Source organism: Rattus norvegicus, chromosome 8 (genome assembly GCF_021556685.1).
Source record: "Rattus norvegicus strain SHRSP/BbbUtx chromosome 8, alternate assembly SHRSP_T2T, whole genome shotgun sequence".
Lineage (NCBI taxonomy): Eukaryota > Metazoa > Chordata > Mammalia > Rodentia > Muridae > Rattus > Rattus norvegicus.
In genome coordinates this window covers 25,543,990-25,564,317 of record NC_141541.1, presented here as the reverse complement: position 1 = coordinate 25,564,317, position 20,328 = coordinate 25,543,990, and the positions used below count along the sequence as shown (strand labels likewise).

At 50.8% G+C, this 20,328-nt stretch overlaps 1 protein-coding gene across 2 annotated transcripts in view; it reads left to right on the top strand.

The window, feature by feature from the left end:
* The window catches only part of Col5a3 (collagen type V alpha 3 chain), a 45,255-nt gene that overhangs the window by 23,997 nt on the left and 930 nt on the right, over positions 1 to 20,328 (top strand). For both annotated transcript variants that reach the window (XM_087563548.1, NM_021760.1), the window contains 35 exon segments: positions 2,797 to 2,850; positions 3,814 to 3,858; positions 4,077 to 4,130; positions 4,259 to 4,303; positions 5,006 to 5,059; positions 5,158 to 5,211; positions 5,796 to 5,849; positions 5,968 to 6,075; positions 6,212 to 6,301; positions 6,768 to 6,821; positions 7,503 to 7,610; positions 8,369 to 8,476; positions 8,560 to 8,613; positions 9,201 to 9,254; positions 10,740 to 10,847; positions 11,707 to 11,760; positions 11,903 to 11,956; positions 12,039 to 12,092; positions 12,223 to 12,276; positions 13,332 to 13,439; positions 14,208 to 14,261; positions 14,432 to 14,485; positions 14,693 to 14,746; positions 15,599 to 15,652; positions 15,785 to 15,892; positions 16,031 to 16,084; positions 16,575 to 16,628; positions 16,805 to 16,912; positions 17,166 to 17,219; positions 17,305 to 17,340; positions 18,043 to 18,096; positions 18,675 to 18,873; positions 18,959 to 19,071; positions 19,605 to 19,673; positions 20,002 to 20,241. In XM_087563548.1, coding sequence (XP_087419674.1) covers positions 2,797 to 2,850; positions 3,814 to 3,858; positions 4,077 to 4,130; positions 4,259 to 4,303; positions 5,006 to 5,059; positions 5,158 to 5,211; positions 5,796 to 5,849; positions 5,968 to 6,075; positions 6,212 to 6,301; positions 6,768 to 6,821; positions 7,503 to 7,610; positions 8,369 to 8,476; positions 8,560 to 8,613; positions 9,201 to 9,254; positions 10,740 to 10,847; positions 11,707 to 11,760; positions 11,903 to 11,956; positions 12,039 to 12,092; positions 12,223 to 12,276; positions 13,332 to 13,439; positions 14,208 to 14,261; positions 14,432 to 14,485; positions 14,693 to 14,746; positions 15,599 to 15,652; positions 15,785 to 15,892; positions 16,031 to 16,084; positions 16,575 to 16,628; positions 16,805 to 16,912; positions 17,166 to 17,219; positions 17,305 to 17,340; positions 18,043 to 18,096; positions 18,675 to 18,873; positions 18,959 to 19,071; positions 19,605 to 19,673; positions 20,002 to 20,241 — 2,673 coding nt within the window.

Genomic DNA, 20,328 nt, shown 5'->3' with positions numbered 1-20,328 from the left:
AACTCCATGTTTGGAGAGAGACCCTGTCTCAAAGGAATGACAATGGAGGAGGGTGTACGGCATTCTGTTCTGGCTTCTGCTCGGACACATGTTCATACCCTACACACACCCAAGAACATGTGTGTACAACGTTAAAGTGAAGTACAAAGGACACACCCAGACTGACTTCTGGCTTTCACATGCATGTGCGCACACAGGGACACATATACACTCAACAGAAATCCTCTTGCATGAGTAAGAACTCGGCAGATGAAGGTCCCTTCCTCTAAGCCCGATGACATGAGTTAGATCCCTGCCACCCAAGTGGTGGAAAGAGAGAGGTGACTCCTGCAAGCTGTCCTCTGACCTCCACATGCATGCTGTGGCACATAGGCACACAGAACATAAGTAAATACAATAAAGGTGTCTTGGTTTTACAGAGACAGAATCTCACTGTGTAGGTCAGACTGGCTGAGAACACAGATCTACCTGCCTGCACCTCCCGAGTGCTGGTCATCAAAATGCTTAAAAAAAAAAAAACAAACAAAACCCCCAAAACTCAGGGGCAAAGGGGATGGCAGGAAAAAACAAAAAAACCCAAAACTCTTCTAAATGTTTTTTGAGATTTTATTTTATGTGGATGGGTGTTTTGCCGGCATGTAAGATGCATGTAATGCCTGAAGAGGCTAGAAGAGGATTTCAGATTCTGTAGAACTGGAGTTGTGGGTGCTGGGAGAAGCAACCCCAGTGTTTGGAGGAACAGCCGGTGCGCTCTTATCCTCTGAGCCATCTCTCCAGTCTGCTTTAGAAACCTTCCCGTGGGATCTAACCGAGTCCCATGAGAACTAGGTTAATCCCTTCCTCTTAGTCCTAATGACCTAAAGACCTCTCACTACACTATGCTCCTTAAAGGTACCTCATCCATAATCCCACACTAGGCTGCCAGCACAGACAGGGGGTAGGGGTTGCGGGGAGGGGAGACGCACAAAGATGTTGGAATCCTAACAGAGGAAACTCACAAAGCTGAGATCTTTCCAATCTTGAATTCATTATAACCCAACACAGTGTACTTATGCAGAAATGTGGCTATGCGGAAACACATGTGCCAGTGTTGTAAGGGATAGGAGTGCGTGCGAGAGCGTGCTCTCTGTCTGAGCCGCACCCCGGACTGCATCATGGGTGACTGAGCATGTCTGTTTATGTAAAGTCACTTGGGATCTTAAGGATGCATAGGAGAAAATTTGAGTGCAGAATTCTTTTTTTTTTTTTTAAATTATGATTATAGGTTGGAGAAATGCTCAGAGGTTAAAAGCTCTTTCAGAGAACCTGGGTTCAGTTCCCAACCTCCACATAAAGGCTAAAACTCAGTTCTCTTCTTCCGCCTTGTGGATACTGCAGATCAAACTCTGGCAGCAAGCGCCCTTACCACTGAGCCATCCCACCAGAAACAATTCTTCCTGAGTTTCGGTCTTTGCTCTTTGGAGCTGACATGGTTGTCTCGCCTAACACTCACTGTAGATCAGCTTTTGCAGGCCAATTTGTATTTGGCTCATGGTCTTGAGTGGACCTTTGACTTCCAGCTTCTGGGGGCAGACAGGAGCCACTCTCGTCAGGGTGGGTGGAGGAGAGGGTGGGAGGAGAAGAGGCAGCTGAGAAAGGGAGAGGAAGAAGAAGAAAAAGAGAACAAAAGAGGATGCAGAGAGAAGGGAGCTGTAGAGAGAGGACAGAGACCTCCGCACCCAATCCCATTCAAGGACTCCCATAACCTAACAACCTCCCTTGAGTTCCCAGTTCCTTTTGACGGCCTTTGAGTTGCTGGTTTTGTGTGCATGCACTGATGTTCAGATGTGCGTCGTCCCCCATGTTTGCAGGTATACCTGAGCATGGAAACTGGAGGCTGACATCCAGTATCCTCCATCTTTTCTACCTCATATATGGAGGGAGGCTCCTTCACTTGAACCCAGAGCTCACCATTCTAGTTATCTTCTTAGTCAGTTGGGGACTCCCTGCCTCTGCTTCCAGAGTGCTGGGAATACAGGTGGGCTGTCACACCCGCCCACCAGCCCGCCCCTCTGGTTTTTTGTTGAGACAGGGTTTTATGTAGCCCAGGCTAGCCTCACACTTGGTATGTAGATGAGGCTGAACTTGAACTCCTGATCCTTGTGTTTCACCTTGAAAGCTGGAACCACAGGCAGATATCACGCCTGTGTGATGTGGTACTGCGGGTAGAGCCGGGGAATTCCTGCTTGCTAGGCAAGTGCTTTACCAGCTGAGATTGGACAATAATAGAATAGGCTACCTGACATTCCCCTGTGGCCTCTCTCTCTCTCTCTCTCTCTCTCTCTCTCTCTCTTTCTCTCTCTCTCTCTCTCTGTGTGTGTGTGTCTCTGTGTGTGTGTCTGTGTGTGTGTGTGTCTGTGTCTCTCTGTGTGTGTCTCTGTGTGTGTCTCTGTGTGTGTCTGTACGTGTGTGTATCTGTGTGTGTGTGTGTGTGTGTATACACATATTACATACACATGCACATAAGGATGATGAATGGTGGGTGACCTGAGAGAAGAGCTTTTAAGGTGAAGGAAGGGACCTGTGCAAAGGCTCCCTGGCAGGAACATGCTTCCGTACCTGGAGGCAGGTAGTATGGCTGCTGTGGGGTGAGAACCAGAATGAGGTGAGGAGGATGGTGCAGAGGTTGGGGCTGGAGGGGATGACAGAAAGCCATCAGGTTCAGTAGCCTAAAGAAGCCTCAAAGGATGGAGCTAGGAACCAATTCTGCCCAATGCTCACCGTTCCTGAGTCTCATGTCTGAATCTCTTTGTTCAGGGATCTATTGGATTTCCTGGGCCCCTTGGACCACTGGGGGAGAAAGGCAAGCGGGTAAGTTGTGTGTCAGAGGTTATGGGGAGGGGGTGGCACGGCCCAAGGCGGGCAGCCTGTGCTCACACATACCAGAGGTGGGTATTGGGATGTTTTGTCCGTGCTTGTTTGGTAAGTCTTTCTCAAGGCAATCAAGACAATCCCCTAGACACGCCTACAGAGTAACCTGATCTATACAGTCCCTCACTGAGACTCTCATTTTGGATGCTTCTAGACTGCTTCAAGCTGACAATGAGCTATCACAGGGCGGGAGAGCTGGCTCAGCAGTTAAGAGCCCTGTCTGCTCTCCCAGAGGGCTGGAGTTTGGTTCCCAGTACGCCATCAGGTGGCTCACAACCATCTGCAGGTCTGGATCCAGGGGATCCAGCGCCCACTTCTGGCACCGGGAACACCTGCACGTTTGTGTATCAACTCAGCACAGACACGTACACAAATAGAAATAAGCCTTAGGAAAAGAAAACCCATCTGGCACAGCTCCACCCCTTGTCCACTGGACACATAAACACATCGACTTAAAATTGTAACCTACTTCCTATTCCCCTCATTTCTGAATATAAAGTATAATCTAACATAAAAAAAACCTGTAGTCTTTCAAAATTCCAGTGCTTTAAAAGCAATATTTAAAATGCCATAGAATGTAACTTCCATTCCACAAGGGAAGAATGGTGACACGGTGAGGAAATACTGGACCAAAGCAAGACTGAAACCTGGCAGGACAATGCCAAATTCTATTGCTCTGTGCCTGGTGTCTGGGGCTTCAGTTTCAGTTTAGAAGGCTCTGCCCTCTAGTATTGCTGCCCACAACATAGATCTCTCCTTTGGGCTGGATCACTCTCTGCATGCATCTCTTTTCTGCAGACATTCTTGTATGTAAACATTCCCACTTGTGAATGCACATGCGCATGTGTGTCTCCTGAAGCGTGAGGCAATTCTAACCCTCTCTGCTTCTGACTTGCTTTCCAGGGCAAAGCAGGGCAGCCAGGGGAGGAAGGAGAACGTGGCACACCGGTGAGGAGATGATGGCTGCCCCACACAGGGCACTGGGCCGAGGGGCGATGGGGTAGTGAAGTTGAGTGGGCAGAGAAGGACAGGTCCTATCTCTGTCCCTAATGAAGTTAGAGGGGATTTTGGAGGAAGGAACCTGTGTGTGGTGTCCTCTCCCAGGCCCACCCACCCACTCACTTCTGTTCTTTGCTTTTTTCTTTTTAAAAAAAATTTCTATGCAGGGCACCAGAGGAGACAGAGGACAGCCAGGGGCCACAGGCCAGCCTGGCCCTAAGGTATGGGAGTGAGTAGAGGATGGGGGATGACCAAAGGGCCCCTTGTCTATCTCAGGCTAACCTGGCTACCTGCTTAGTCCTCCCAGGTGAATGTGTTCTGGTATTGAAGCTCTTTTCATCTGTTCTAGGGAGATGTGGGCCAGAACGGGTCTCCTGGGGCCCCCGGAGAAAAGGTAAGAGAGTGTGTGTGTGTTTGCATGTGAGTGCATGTATGAGTGTGTATGAGTGTATGTGTACATGTGCACTGAAGGAGAACCAGCCATGAACTGGCAGCATGTCCTATATAAAAGCAATAGAAAGAACTCAGCCTCCAAGACTAGAGGTCTGCCAAGTTCAATCCCAGTTGCCTGCTGCCACTTGCCTGCTGTGTGACCTCGAGCAGCTGGCTTAACTTCTCTTGGCTTCAGTTTCCTCTCTTATGAAATAGGCTAGCCATGGCCCCTGCCTCAGTGGGCTACAGTGGAGATTAAGATATACACCATGAGGGGTTGGGGATTTAGCTCAGTGGTAGAGCGCTTGCCTAGCAAGCGCAAGGCCCTGGGTTCAGTCCCCAGCTCCGAAAAAAAGAAAAAAAAAAAGATATACACTATGAGTGAGTGCTCAGTATCTACTCGTGTGGAGTAGGTACTCAGTGTGTGTTTGCTTTAAAGAAAACAACAACAACAAAACCCTCTGTGTTTTGGAGTTGAGAGAACAATTTGAAGGCGTTGATTCACTCCATCCACCATGTGGGATCTGGGAATGAAACTCAGGTCACGGGTTTTAGCCACTGAGCCATCCTGCCAGCACTATACTAGCTTTTAAGGTCATTCTTGTAGGACTTTTGTGCAAGATACTCAGGAGGGTTGAGGTAATAGTTTCTGGTTTCATTTCAGGGTCTACCCGGTCTGCAAGGTCCCCCAGGATTCCCTGGGCCAAAAGGCCCCCCAGTGAGTGACGTCACCCTGACTCTGAGTTGGTGGGGGAAGGGTACAGGGTTGGGTGGCTCCAGTTCTAAGTCTTCATTCCTTTTTACTTTGTTTCCCAGGGTCCTCAGGGGAAAGATGGGATACCCGGACACCCTGGACAAAGAGGAGAATTGGTAAGTGACCTCTGACCTCTGACTCCTGACTATGTTGGGCCCTTGTATATAGCGTGGGATGCATGTGCGTGTACATGTGGAAGCCAGAAAAGGATGCTGGGTATCTTCCTCTGTCTCTCTCCATCTTACATTTTAGGACTGAGCTTTTGGCTAGGCTGGCTGGCCCACAATTCCCACAATCCACCTGTTTCCGCTCTGGGGTTACAATGATAAGAACTGTGCCTGGCTTTCGTGTGGGTGCTGGGGATTCAAACTCAGGATCTTTTGCTTGAATAGCAAGTGCTCTCACTCACTTGGCCAGCTCTCTGGCCCCCACCTTATTTTTTGAGACAGGGCCTCTCACTGTCTCGAATGGGCCTCATGGATTAGGTTAAACAGGCTGGCCAGTGAGCCCAGAGAGTCATGGTTCTGCCTCCTCGGCACTGGGATGGGGACTGTGCCACAGCACGTGTGGCTTTCTGCACGGATGCGGGGAAGCTGAACTCGGTTCATGCTTGCATGGAGCACACTGCGTTGTCTCCCCAGTCCCTTGGGCTCTCTTTTTCTTCTTCTCAGGTGGGACCTCTTTCTGTTTCTCTCCTTAGGGCTTCCAAGGTCAGACAGGCCCCCCTGGACCAGCTGGTGTCCTTGGTCCTCAGGTCAGAGTGGATCCCTTCAGCCTTCCCCGTTTTTTATTACCCAAAGAACACATGGAGCTGGAAGTCTGACTTAATTCCCACCATCAGGCTGCTCAAGATGTTTCTTGTTTGTTTCCAGGGAAAGGTAGGGGATGTGGGTCCTCTAGGCGAGAGAGGCCCCCCAGGGCCTCCTGGACCGCCTGGTGAACCAGGTCTGCCAGGCATAGAAGGCAGAGAAGGGGCCAAGGTAAGAGCTTGGATAGATCGCCTCAAAGTCATCACTCAACCCATGAGCCTCACATTGTGTGGGGAACAACCGGGGAAGTAGTCAGGAGGACACACCCCATTCCTGAGGCTAACTTCCCCTCCTTGGCTCTCTGTAGGGTGAGCTAGGACCCCTGGGGTCCCTCGGAAAGGAGGGGCCACCTGGGCCCATGGGCTTCCCTGGCCCACAAGGAGCCCCCGGAGACCCAGTGAGTATCTTTGGAGAGTCCACTGGAGTGTGGGGCTGTTGGGGGCTCTTCAAGATCGGGCATGGTGACAGCAGACAGGAGACGGGCCTGGGTAGAGAGTAGTTAGTGGTGGCCAGTGGGAGAGGTCAGAAGGTGGAGAGGCTTGCTGCTGAGCCTGGTAACTGAGTTCAATCCCCAGGACCTACATGATAGGAGAGAACTAACTCTTGCTAGTTGTCCTCTCACCTTGACATGTATGCTGTGGGAGGTGTGAGCACACACACACACACACACACACACACACACACACACACACACACAAACACACACACGAAGACATGGTAGTGGCAGAGACCTGGAGTGGCCAGATCTACAGAACTCAGGGATCATCTTCAGATAGGGCTAGGGATGGTGAGAGTCCCCAAAAGTGAAGGCAAATCCTTGGGGGTCCTTGGGAGATTTTCTGATTGGTCATTCCTTCCCCCAGGGACCCATTGGTTTGAAGGGTGACAAGGGTCCCCCGGGCCCTCTTGGGGCAAATGTAAGTATCAACACACTGGTTGGGGGGAAGAGAGAGGGCTGGAGAGGGCTGTGTCTTCAGAGCTTGCTATCCTCAGGGTAGAGCTTGTGCTTTGGGGAAGGTGAGCCTGGAGCAGACTCAGTTCTGACCCCCATGAATCAGCCAGAAAGCTTCCTCCTTTAGAATAGTTGTCATAGGACTGGTTGGGGAGCTGGCTCAGTGAGTAAAATGCTGGCTGTGCAAGCATGAGGACCTGAGTTCAGATCCCTAGTGAATGCAGTGGGCATAGTGGCTCACCTTTAATTCCAGCCTGGGAAGCCAGAGACAAGGGGTCCCCAGAGGAAGCTGGTTAGTGGGACTAGCCATATCAGCAAGCTCTGGATTTGACTAAGAGACCCTGACTCAACAGACACAGTGGAAGATTGAGGATGATTCCTGACATCAACCTCAGGACTCCATATGCACACATGTGCACATTTACCCACACATGTGTCCACATATACCAAACCACACATGCACACACAAATGCAAAAAGAAAAATACTATACAGGCTGCATGTGGGTGTGCAAGACTGTCCCCTGATGTGTGGGCAGCTGAAGAGGTAGGACTGTGAAAGGATGCCCTCTGACTGTGAATAAATATGATACTGGTGCCAAAAGCCCTGTCACCTTTATCATTCCTGGTCCTTTGCCCCTTTTCCAGGGCTCCCCAGGTGAGCGTGGTCCTGTGGGCCCCTCTGGAGGCATTGGGCTTCCTGGCCAGAGTGGTGGGCAAGGCCCTATTGGTCCTGCTGGTGAGAAGGGGTCCCCGGTAAGTGTCTGTTGGTTGACTTTTTCTGGGGAGATGTGAATAAGCGTCAATTCATTCCAGATAGGACATCAGCTGCTTACCAAAGAACTTCTATTTCTGTGGGTTGGAGAGATGATGGCTCAGTGGGTAAAAGCACATACTGCTCTTGCTGAGTACCTGAGATTAGTTCCCAGCATCCACATGAGTAGTTTCACATCTGCCTGTAATTCCAGCTCCAGGTGATCTCTCACCCTCATCTGGCTTCCATGGGCAATTGCACTCACATGCACATAGCCACTCATTCATGTACACATACATAATTAAAAATAAAATAAAATTTAAAAAATCAATTCTTAAAATTATCTTTCCCAAGTCCAGCTTAATGAAGCTGTGAGTTTATTAGGATTACTTACAAGAGTATGGGTGAGGAGTGACTTACAAATCAAGGCTGTCTCAAAGATAGCTGCATCACTGAATGGCCATTTGAGCCTGGCTCATAGCTCTGAAGAGCTGCATTCCTGGAGCTCTCTGTACAATTTGAAGTCAGCTTGAAAGTCAAAGACTCTCTTCCCCACAGTTGTGAACTGCTTTTACAGCTTTAGGGTGGTTGGTGAATTCTGTAAGTTTCAGGAACCTTCTAAGACTTGTGAGTTGTATATATTTGAGCTTTAAGGAGCTCTTTTCAGGATGGATAGTTTCAATTTTAAAGAAATTGCCACACAGATGTTCTCTCCTGTGTTCCCTGATTCTGACATCTGTCCTTCCTCTTCCTCCATAAGGGAGAACGGGGTATGCCTGGTCCTACTGGCAAAGATGGTATTCCAGGGCCCCCGGGACTTCAGGGGCCCCCTGGAGCTGCAGGGCCTTCTGGTGAGGAAGGAGACAAGGTGAGAGGACCAGGGAGAGAGATGGTGCACAGAGATATTGGGTATGCTGGGGCTGGACGCTTCCTAATATGTTTGTCCTGCAGGGGGAAGTAGGGATGCCTGGACACAAGGGAAGCAAAGGGGATAAAGGAGATGCGGTGAGTGGGGACCTCCAGGGAAGGTGTGATGCTCCTGGGAGGAGATATGGGGTACCCTAGATTTGTTTTGGTTCTCTTAGCCCAATCTTGACACCCCATTAACTGGAACTGAAGGGCTAAAGACCCTATATGAACACTGAGCCCTGAGAGCCCTAGAGCTGGTGAGAGGGTTTAGTTGGTAAAGGTGTTTGCCACTGAACTCAATGACCTGAATTCCATGCCTAGAACCTTCATGGTGGAAGAAAACAATTGACTCTCATAAGTTGCCACACACATGCACACACACAAAATACATAACTGTAATAAAAAATTCAGAGAAAGGGCCCTCGGGGCTGCAAAAATCCCCTATTTCTTCTCCATGGCAATAATCTACCTTGGTCTGGGGCCAGCAGCTTTTCCCAAGAACTAAGCTCCAAAGGAGAGTTTTTTTTTCAGATAAAAGAGTTCATCATGTAACCGAGGCTGTCCCCAAACATGCTATGTAGTTGAGGTGACCTTGACTCCTGAACCTCTCGAGTGCTGGGATCATAGGTATGTACCATCATATTCAACTCTGATAGAATTTTCTGTTTTGTTTTCCCCTTCAGGGCCCACCTGGACCAACAGGAATAAGGGGTCCAGCGGGCCATCCAGGCCCCCCGGTGAGTCTTCCCGACTTGGTGACCGTACCCTGGGTCCTTGAAGTGAAGACAGTGTACCACTCTTCTGAATGAAACCTCGCCCAGCCTTGGTTTCGCCTCAGTGCCAACAACGCCCATGATGAACCCAACTCTGACCTTGAATCCTATCTCAGCTCAAACTCACTGTTTGCTGCTTTGATCTTCATCCAACTCAAATACCCAGATCCTAGCTTACTCTACCATCTACCCCAACAGGGTCCCCTCCACTGCTGGCCTCAAATGGAGACTTGAACTTTTAATAAGACTCCAGCCTTGCCTTAATTTTCTGTTACTGTTACAATATCTGAAGCTAAATGATTTATCTGAATGACTCATGGTTGGGAGTCTGGGAAGTCCCTAATAGTGGTGTTGGCATCTGACCAGGGTTTCCTTGCTTTATCACAGCACAGTGCGTTAATAACAATTATGTGATGTTGGTTCTTCATCTTCTTATGAAGCCACTAATATACCATCTTGGCACCACTCTCATGACTGCATCTGATCTTAAGTACTTCTGTAAGGCCCTACCTCCAAATACTGTCAACATATGAACTCGGAAGCAGGCTGCCAGTGTGATTTAGTTGGCACAGTGCTTGCCCATCATGCACAAAATCCTGGGTTCCTACCCTAGCACTCCATAGCCAAGGCATAGTAGTCAGTGCCTGTAATCCCAGCACTGGGGAAGTGGAAGCAGAAAGATCATGAGTTCAAGGTCATCCTCAGCTACAAAGTAAGTTTGACATCTGCCTGTGCTCCACCAGCGCCTGCCTTAAAACAACATATGAATTCTAGGATCACGGTTCTAACACAGGAACTTTCAAGTGTTATGTGTTGTTGAGTTAGCTAATCCAAGGCTTTCCCTGAGGCCCTGATATGTGGAGCATGGGGGAATTGTGGCTTCAGATCCTGAGAACCCAATTCTTCTCATCTTAAGAGGCTGCTGTGTCCTGGTCTTTGATGCCCCTGAGAAACCTTATTCTCCCTTTTGCAACACCGTTTGCTTTCTGTTGACCTCGTCCCATTTCCCCTTTCAGAAACAACTGTATATAAGAGGCTATATATCTTAATATGTTTGCTTGGCATAAGACATAGCTCGTGCAAGACCCCCTACCCCAGCTCTCTGTCTTAGCTTCTCATCCCCTGGCCACTTTCCCCTTAGGAACCCTGTCATTTAAGAATGACCTGCTGGTCCGGGTCAGAGTGTCACCAAAGCATATTAGGTCATAACTTCCAACCTAGCCCTAAAATCTACCTCAACCTCCTACAAACCCTGCTCATAACCTTACCTGAGCCACAGACCTGACTCATCATGTGTCATTAACTCAAAAACATCACCTGAACTTTACACCAAACTAAGACCTGACTCTCACCAAACTTGATTCCATCCCCAGCCTCAATCCCAACCTTTGACCCTGTCTGCAACCTTTGACCTGGACACCAACCATGCTGTCCCCAACCTTTTTACAGGGTGCTGATGGTGCTCAGGGTCGCCGGGGACCCCCTGGCCTCTTTGGGCAGAAAGGTGATGATGGAGTCCGAGGCTTTGTAGGTGTAATTGGTCCTCCAGGCCTGCAGGTAGGTGTGTGAGTTTAGGGGTAACACTCCCTCCTAATGTCCTTGCCCTGGGCTCTAATGTTTGTGGTGTGTGTGTGTGTGTGTGTGTGTGTTTGCACGTGTGTTGCTATCCCTGTGTCTTAGTGACTTATTAAAGATGAAAATCTCAGAGGTCTGGATGTAATGGTGGATGCCTTTAGTCCCGGAACTCAAGAGAGAGAGGCAGGTGGATACTGTGAGTTTGGGGCCAGCCTGGTCTTTGTAGAGAGTTCCAGGCCAGCCAGGGCTACATAGTGAGAGTCTATCTCAAAACAAAGAAGCGAACTAACACATTAAAGGCATGCACGCATGTGAGCATGTACTCATGTGTGCATATATTCATGCGTGCATATATTCCTGTTTGCATGTATTCATGCGTGCATATATTCATATGTGCATATATTCATGTGTGCATGTATTCATGTGTGCATGAATACATTCTCATTCATACCATGGCACATGTGTGTGACAGTCAGAAGACAGTTTGCAGGAGTTAGTTCTCTACTTCTACCACATGGGTCCTGGGGCTCAAACTCAGGCCAACAGGCTTGGTGGCAATCACCTTTACCTACTAAGACATTCCAATGGCCCTCCTTACCTTATTTTTGAGGCTACATGTCTCGCTGAACCTGGTGTTCCTTGATTTGGTCACTGGCTGCCAGCAAGCTCTAGGGGACCTCTTGTCACTGCCTCCCAGCGCTGGGGTTACAGGAAAGCTCTGCTGTGTCTGGCCTTTTGAGAATGGGTTCTAGGGATCCAGACTCAAACCCTCACACTTGTACAAGAGGTGCATGACCATCTCACCAGCTGTCTATACTACAATTTACTCTTTATTTCACAGGGGCTGCCGGGCCCTCCTGGGGAGAAAGGCGAGGTTGGAGACGTGGGATCCATGGTATGAACTCCCTGGGGATATGGAAGATAGGTGGAATAGGAGTGACCATTGGTCACACATACCTTACAGACTATCTGTGACTACTGTAGCCTTTCTGTGGAGTCATGGGGATTTAATTGCACACTATTTGGTTCTTTGACAGGGTCCCCACGGAGCTCCAGGCCCTCGGGGTCCCCCTGGGCCCAGTGGATCAGCGGTAAGAATTCTGGGGTTGGCAGAATGCCTCTATGGGTCTGCCACACTTCTAGGGACTCACAGTCTCCTTGTTGTCTCTCCAGGGTTCCCCAGGGCTGCCTGGAGGAGTAGGGCAGCCTGGCGCTGTGGGCGAGAAGGTAAGAGGAGGGCTCAGACTTGCGCTGGATGGAGGGGATAAGGTCTGTCCCCTTGGCTACAGCTGTATGGAGACCCTCCTCTCTGCTGACCAGTGAGATGATCTCTTTCTATGTTTGTTGCTTCTCACAGGGTGAGCCAGGGAATGCTGGAGACGCTGGACCCCCAGGAGTTCCAGGCATCCCTGTGAGTCTGTAGAGCATTGCCCTTGAACTCACCGTAGGGAACCGCTGACCTGGAGCATGAGCTGACATCACCATCAGGCAGTGGATATCCCTGGTTGTCTCGATGAGAGATATGAAAGCCGCTCACTCCTCCTGAGAAGATCTCAGGGGTGCTGTACTGTCCCACACGTTGCCCACTGCACAAGCATACAGGGCTGAGGAGACAGCTGGGGGTCTAAATCAAAGCGACAAACCTGGAATTGGGAGTAAAGCTGTCCAAAGGGGGACCATTTTCTAATGCACCCAAGGGCGGCATGGCTAACAGAGCCATCACCCCTGACCCAGCTAGTTCTAGTTCTCTGTGACCTCTAACACTTGGGTTACCTAGGCTACCCGACTCTGGATTCCCCTGGAGCTGGAATTACAGGAGGTTGTATGATGCCCGGTGCGAGTGCTTGGAACTCTGCTTGGGGCCTCTGCATGAGTAGTTAGACATGCGCTCCACTGCTGTGAACAGACCCCATGACCAGGGCAACTCTCATAAACACAACATTTCACTGGGACTGGCTTACAGGTTCAGAGGTTCAGTCCATTATCATCAAGGCAGAAAGCCTGACAGTGCCCAGGCAGGAATGGCTCTGGAGGAGCTGAGAACTCTACATCTTCATCCAAAGGAAGTCAGGAGCAGACTGATTCTTCTGTACTGGGTGGAGCTTCCAAGCCACCCCCACAGTGACATACTTCCTCCAACAAGGCCACACCTCCTAACAGTAACAGTCCCTAAGGGCCAAGCATATTCAAACCACCACATTCTCTTAACCACTGAGACGCTTTCTAGCCCTGTTAATCTTTTAAAATACCTATAGTATATGTTTATGCGTGTGTGATTGTGGCATGTCTGTGGAGGTCAGAGGACAGCTTTCACAGGTCAGTTCTTGTAAATCATGGGTTCTGGGGATGGAACCCAGACTGTCAGACTTCCCGGGCAAGTGCCTTTATCCACGGTGGGCTCGTCTTTGTTCCCTGAAGAGACTATGACACTCTGACCTTTGACTTCTGACCTCTGTTTCTGCGAAGGGGCCCAAAGGTGAAATTGGTGAAAAGGGGGATTCGGGTCCATCAGGGGCTGCTGGTCCTCCAGGCAAAAAGGGACCTCCTGGAGAGGACGGAGCTAAGGGGAACATGGTAAGTCCTGGGAGGAGACAAGCCTTTGTTACACTAAAACCTGGGCCCTAAGGTAGACCAGACATTTCTTCTTCCTGTTTGTTTTTACTTTTTTCCTTAAAAACAATTGTATGTGTAGTGTGTGTGTGTGTGTGTGTGTGTGTGTGTGTGTATTTTGCCTACACATATGTCTGTGCACCACATATGCCTGATGGCTGCAGAGGTCGGAAGAGAATGTCAGCTCCTCTGGCATTACAGTACCTGCAGTTACAGATGGTTGTGAGCCACCATATGGTTGCTGGGATTTGAACTCAGGACCCCTGGAAGAGCAGCCAGTGCTCTCAACCTCTGAGCCATCTCTCCAGCCCCCACTTCTTCCTGTTTGCTAATTATCTGAGCCACCCAGATAAGGACCAGACAAATAGAAGAAACAATGAATGAATGAAATATGAAAACACAGTGGAGAAGCTGAGCCCTCCTGCTGGCCCACGCCCAGCCTCTTAGGCACACAGCGAACGCTTGGCTGCCTGAATATAAATCCTAGTGTTTTGTGTTTTGGTTGTGACATGTCCCCTGTAGCTGGTCTGGGGACACTATCTGGTGTGTGAGGGGGCGACGCCTCACTTGGTGAGATGTGATCAGCAACCAGTTTTTTTTTTTTTTTGGTTCTTTTTTTTTTTTTTTTTTTTTTTCGGAGCTGGGGACCGAACCCAGGGCCTTGCGCTTCCTAGGCAAGCGCTCTACCACTGAGCTAAATCCCCAACCCCCAGCAACCAGTTTTTATTCTAGGGTCCCACAGGACTCCCTGGAGATCTAGGACCCCCAGGAGACCCTGGAGTTCCGGTGAGTGTAAACTCCCTGAAGCCCAGCCCTAAATGTATCAGTGTATCTCCACTTAACCCCATCCCCCCCTAAACCTTGACAAGCTAAGAGGAGTGGATGACCCTCACTCCCCTCCAGCCCCATCTCTATCTCAGCAATCTCAAGATTCTCCCACTGTCTCTCCTCCCTAGGGTACGGATGGCATCCCAGGGGAGAAGGGGAATGCTGGTGATATTGGGGGACCGGTGAGTGGATAGCAAGGGGCTGTAGTGCATGGAAACTGAGTAGAGTTGGTGATGGGAGAGTTGGGTACCCAGGGCATCTGCTGGGGCCCCTGTGGTGTCCCTGACCCCATGACTGTGAGTGGTTACAGGGAAAGGGAGGTGCTGGGTGGAGTCTATGGAACTGTCTTCAACTGTGAGCTGATGCTGTGGCTGCTCTTGACTGAACAGGGGCCACCTGGAGCTTCAGGGGAACCTGGTGCCCGTGGGCTCCCTGGCAAGAGGGTGAGTGATGTTCCACGGCCTGAGGGTCTCATGTCCACCTTGTCTTCAGCAATGCAATAGCCCTGCTCTCCATATGTATCCACTCTTAGAATTTTAAAGTTATATTTATTTATTTATTTACTACTTACTTGTGTGCATGTGTGCTTGTGTGTGTGCATGTGGTGCGTGTGTGTGTGTGTGTGTGTGTGTGTGTGTGTGAGTGTGTGTGTATGATGTGTTTATAAAAAGATAAAGAGAGGATATATCCCAGGTTCTGGCACCAATGTTGTGTTTATAAAACGATAAAGGGGGAGGTTATGGTCTTTGGAGGTGTGGTGAGGTATGGGAAAGGGGGTGCCTCAGCAGGCCCATGCTGGGACATCCCTTCCCCTGAGGAACCAGCCACAGGACGGTATAGTATAGAACAGAGTTTATTCAGGACATGGGGAGGGGAGTTAAGAGGGTAGTTGGGGCAGAGAGAGAGTAGAGAAGTTGAAGAGTAGAGGCCAGCTATGAGCACATGGAGAGAAGGGGGGAGGGGATGGGGAGAAAAGGGACAAAGGGGAAGAGAGGAAGAGCAAGAGAACAAGAGAGAGCAAGAGAGAGAGAGGAGGGGGCAAGCAGCCCCTCTTATAGTGTCAGGCATACCTGGGTGTTGCCAGGTAACTGTGGGGGTGGAGCTTAGACAGAATGCTAACATACGATGTACCACAAAGTGATTTATAGTTCAGAGGACAATTTGTGGGAGTTTGTTCTCTCCTTCCACCATGCGGGTCTCAGGCAAGGTCCTTTACCTGCCCAGCCAACTTGCCAGCCCACTCTTGACATAAACCTGGAATTTCCACTCCGGACATTCACACTCTCCCTCCTCAGGGTTCCCCTGGCCGCATGGGTCCAGAAGGAAAAGAGGGAGAGAAAGGCGCCAAGGTAAGCATTCTCCCTTGGGATGGGTCCCTGTGCTACCTGACCAAAAGAAAAGGCCTGCACTCCCCCTGAGGTTTCTTCAGTTGTTGCAGGCTGGCCCTTGAGACTGCTTTCCCCCACCCCTGTCCATTTCAGGGAGATGCTGGTCCCGATGGCCCCCCAGGCAGAACAGGCCCCATTGGGGCTCGGGGGCCCCCTGGACGGGTTGGGCCTGATGGTCTTCCAGGGATCCCTGGTCCTGTGGTAAGTGGGGGAGGGGAGCAGGGATGGCCTCCTGGCTTAGGACCTCATCATAGTTGAGGAGCCGACCTTGGGGGATGGTGAAATGTTCACACTGGGTGCTGGTAGAGACCAGACACCCTTATTCTGTCTCCTCCTCAGGGTGAACCAGGTCTCCTGGGACCTCCTGGGCTAATCGGCCCTCCAGGGCCCCTGGTAAGAGACTTCTCTATCCTTGTGGTCACAACTCTTAAAGCCACACTAGGCATCCAGGGACACTGAGTGGGCCATGGTGCTGATGGTACAGGCTAGCCCCTCACTGTCATCTGTCTATCCATACTGACTCCCCTTCTAACTTACTGGGACCCTGTCTTCATGACCTGTATTAGTCACACCACGCACCAAGCCTTCACATAGACGGCCTACACTCACCTTCTACAGCAACCCCCATCCTGGTGCTCCACATTGGCTCCTATCTTGATGGTCTGTGCTGACCGCCACCTTGATGTCTACACTGACCACTCACTCCCTCTGCTCCTGACACCTAGTATCCTCAGCGCCCTCCCTCCCCCCCATTTTTCTCACCACCCCTCCTGTCTCTGGTCTGGTGGCCCCAGCTCTGTGTATTTGAAAGCTGGGTGGTTCCCTGGTAAATCTTCCCTTCCTCAGCTTTCAAGGAATCACAAGCTGAACTTCATCTTTTCAGGGCCCACCTGGCCTCCCTGGCCTGAAGGGAGACGCTGGCCTCAAGGGGGAAAAGGTGAGCCTGCCTCCTAGTATCCCCTATGTTTCCCTCGACCTGCCCTGGCCAAGGAGAACTGCTCCCGAGGCTCTCCCAAGCCTCCAGCAGCAAAAAAAAAAAAAAAAAAAAAAAAAAAAAAAAAAAAAAAAAAAAAAAATCCCAACGTGTCTGTTCTGTGTGCCTTTCTCTTTCAGGGCCACATTGGGCTAATCGGCCTCATTGGTCCCCCAGGGGAGGCTGGGGAAAAAGGCGATCAGGGGTTGCCAGGTGTGCAGGGCCCTCCAGGCCTTCAGGGAGACCCTGTGAGTGTGTGCACTGTTGGGGCACGGGGGGGGGGTGTTCAAAGGGGGAGGATTGGAGTGGGGGGAGGTTGGAATGGGGGAGGGCCGTGTTAGGAGAATGGGGCCTGTCACTGGGGACTGTCATGTAAGAAGCTGTCTGGGCACTTGGGGGTCTTATAGAGGAGTTGGGAGTCTGTGAATTGCTTCAGGAATTCTTTTGAGTGTATAACAGTGCTGGACCCTATTAAGACTGACCCCAGTGTCCCTCCTTTAGGGTCTTCCTGGTCCTGTTGGCTCCTTAGGTCACCCTGGGCCCCCAGGTGTGGTGGTGAGTGTGGGAATATTGGAGGGATGGGGAGGTCACCATGACGGGTGGGGTTGAAGACCCTAACCTTCCCTACCTCTTCCCACAGGGCCCTCTGGGACAGAAGGGTTCCAAGGGGTCCCCGGTAAGTGGCACTGCCCCCTGGGCCTCCACGTCCCAGCTTCCCTCCCCCTCCAGTCCCCTTCCTTTGTATCCTTCACTCACCTCGTGTTCAGCACCCACTGCTGCATTCTTGGGGTCTAAGATGCTGTGTTTTGTTTGAACTACTGTAAAAGGTCTGCTGAGTAAGTTGTGGCTTGCGGAAGACTGTGTGTTGGTTTCAGAGGATTAGGGACAGAAACACACAATTGAGGTTTAGCATAGGATACTGGGAGCTCTTCTGGGGCCCTGCGTGTGTGCACTTGTATGTGAATGTATGGATACAAGTATACATGTGTGTGCCCTGCCCTGGGCAGCGAGAAGAATGTTCAAAGGGGGCTGGCTTACAGGGGGATAGGGGTCAGGAATGAGTGGGGCTGTATTGGGAAAGTGAGAGTCTATAATGGGAATTTTAATGTGGGAGACTTTGTCTGGGGCCTTGGAAAGCCTCTAGAGGAGCGTGTGTACATGTCTGTATGTATACATGGGTATATGTATGCACAGTCATGTATGCATGCACATGTACGTGTATGTTTGTGCATGTGTGTAGATGTGTATCCACACACATATGTGCAAGTGAATCTATGTGTTCAGGTGTATGTGTGTGCATGTTGTTCATACATGAGTTTGCATTGGTAGAAACAGGTCTCCATAGACAGGATTCACTTTAAAGTGACCTCTCTCATAGGGATCTCTTGGACCTCGTGGAGACCCTGGACCAGCAGGTCCTCCTGGTCCCCCGGTGAGTTCCCAGACTCTGGAGGAGGGCAGGAGTCAGGCTTCAGGTGGTCTCATCAGGTCCCCCCAGAACCCAGTCCAGTGTTTAGGTCTGTGGCTCAGAAATGCAGTTCCCTGAAAGCTTCGAGAGGAGGGAAGTGCAGGGTTGTGCTGCCCACCTGTCATTCAGGCACTGGGGGGGTGGAGACAAGAGGATCGGAGTTCAAGGTTATCCTCAGCTACATAGAGAGTTTGAGGTTAGCCTGGGGTCCATGAGGCCCTGTCTCAAAACAAACATCCAAAAGAGACCTGGGAAGACAGTCTGGGTTTGAGGGTTTTGGCAGTCCCAGTGGAACCACTTATGGAGTCTGACCTGAGCTTGTCTCTGGGCTCTGTCTGCTCTGTCCTGGCTCTCCCTCCCTGCACCTCCATCTGGTTTTCCCATCATTCTCTCAATCTCTCTTTCACTTCTCTCTGCTTCTCCCCACCGACCTCCCCCTCTCCTTGCCCCTCTTCTTCCTCTTCTGACTCTCTCTGCCTCCCATTGTCTTGTCCTTTTCTCTCCCCCATCCTTCTTCGGTTCCCATTCCCTTGTGAGTTCAGGGTTCCCCTGCTGAGGTGCACGGCCTGCGTAGGCGCCGCTCTGTGTTGGACACCCCAGAAGGTGGCCTGGAGGAAGTGATGGCCTCACTCAATTCACTGAGCTTGGAGCTGGAGCAGTTGCAGCGACCCCCAGGCACAGCCGAGAGCCCAGGCCTCATATGCCACGAGCTTCATCGAAACCACCCACACCTGCCGGACGGTGAGGTCCAGGTCCCCTCTGGGAAGGGCAGGTGAACACTGCAACACTCATACCCACTGATTCATTGGGCCCGGTTCTGTGGCAGGAGAGTACTGGATTGACCCCAATCAGGGCTGTGCACGGGACGCCTTCAAGGTCTTCTGCAACTTCACTGCCGGAGGTGAGACCTGTCTCTACCCAGACAAGAAGTTTGAGACGGTGAGTGAAAGAAACCTTCTTGTCTTTTTCTTACTCTGCCATCTTTTGCCAACTGGGAGACCTTATTCTGCCTTCAAATGACATGTAACCCTTCTGTCTATGTCAAGTCATATCCTATAGTACAGAACCTAAATCCAACAGTCCCTCAAGGCAAGAGTACTGCACAGCAATAGAGCACTTGCTCAGAATTCCTGAGCATGGGTTCATCCCCAGTGCTTGCCATACATGCACAGGGGAGAGTGAGGGTTGGGTGATTGGATCCCATCCCCAACCTCAAAGAGCATGCACAACCCCAGGCTCCATTCCCTAGTGGTACCAAGTCTTGTCCCCTGTACTTGAGTGTGCCCAGTCACCACAGAGAATCCTGGGTGTTGCTGCGTGTGAGGGTGAGAGAGCTGTGGACCCATTCACAGCACCCTTTGCTGTGCCCTTACCAAGGACACAGCCTATGCCACCCATGATCCACAATGTCCAGTGTGAAGAGGCAGAGGGGACTCGGGTTGGTAGCTAGTGACCTTCCCATCCACCCTCAGGTGAAACTGGCCTCCTGGTCCCGAGAAAAGCCTGGAGGTTGGTACAGCACCTTCCGCCGAGGGAAGAAGGTGGGTTCAAATGTTGACATGGAGGATGGCGTGAGAATTGGTGGGAACTGGTGTGGGAATTTGGGGTGTGAGGTATAAACAAGGTAGTCAGATAAGAACATGCACTTCTCTACGAAGCCCTGGGCTCCATTCCTAGCACTGCATAAATGGGAACTTCAGGTGTTCAAGGCCATCCTCAACTACATCATGAATCCAAGACCAATTTGGGCTACTTGAGACTTGGCAGAAGTGTCAGGCCTGTTGGTAGACTGCAGGTGGACTGGGAAGCATCTTCCTCAGCAGGAGCGTGGGCTGATGAAGCCCCTCACCCTACCTTGCCCTGCCACAGTTCTCCTATGTGGATGCTGACGGCTCCCCGGTGAATGTGGTCCAGTTGACCTTCCTGAAGTTGTTGAGCGCTGCAGCCCATCAGAGGTTCACTTACACCTGCCAGAACTCCGCAGCATGGCTGGACGAAGCTTCAGGTGACCACAGGCACTCTATCCGCTTCCAAGGGACCAACTGGGAAGAGTTGTCCTTCAACCAGACAACAGCAGCCACCATCAAGGTCCCCCATGATGGCTGCCGGGTAAGGCCGTGGAACTAGGGGGGCTGGTGGGTATGGAGTGGGGAACCCTCGCCTCACCCTCCTCTAACTGACTCTCCATGCCCTCTC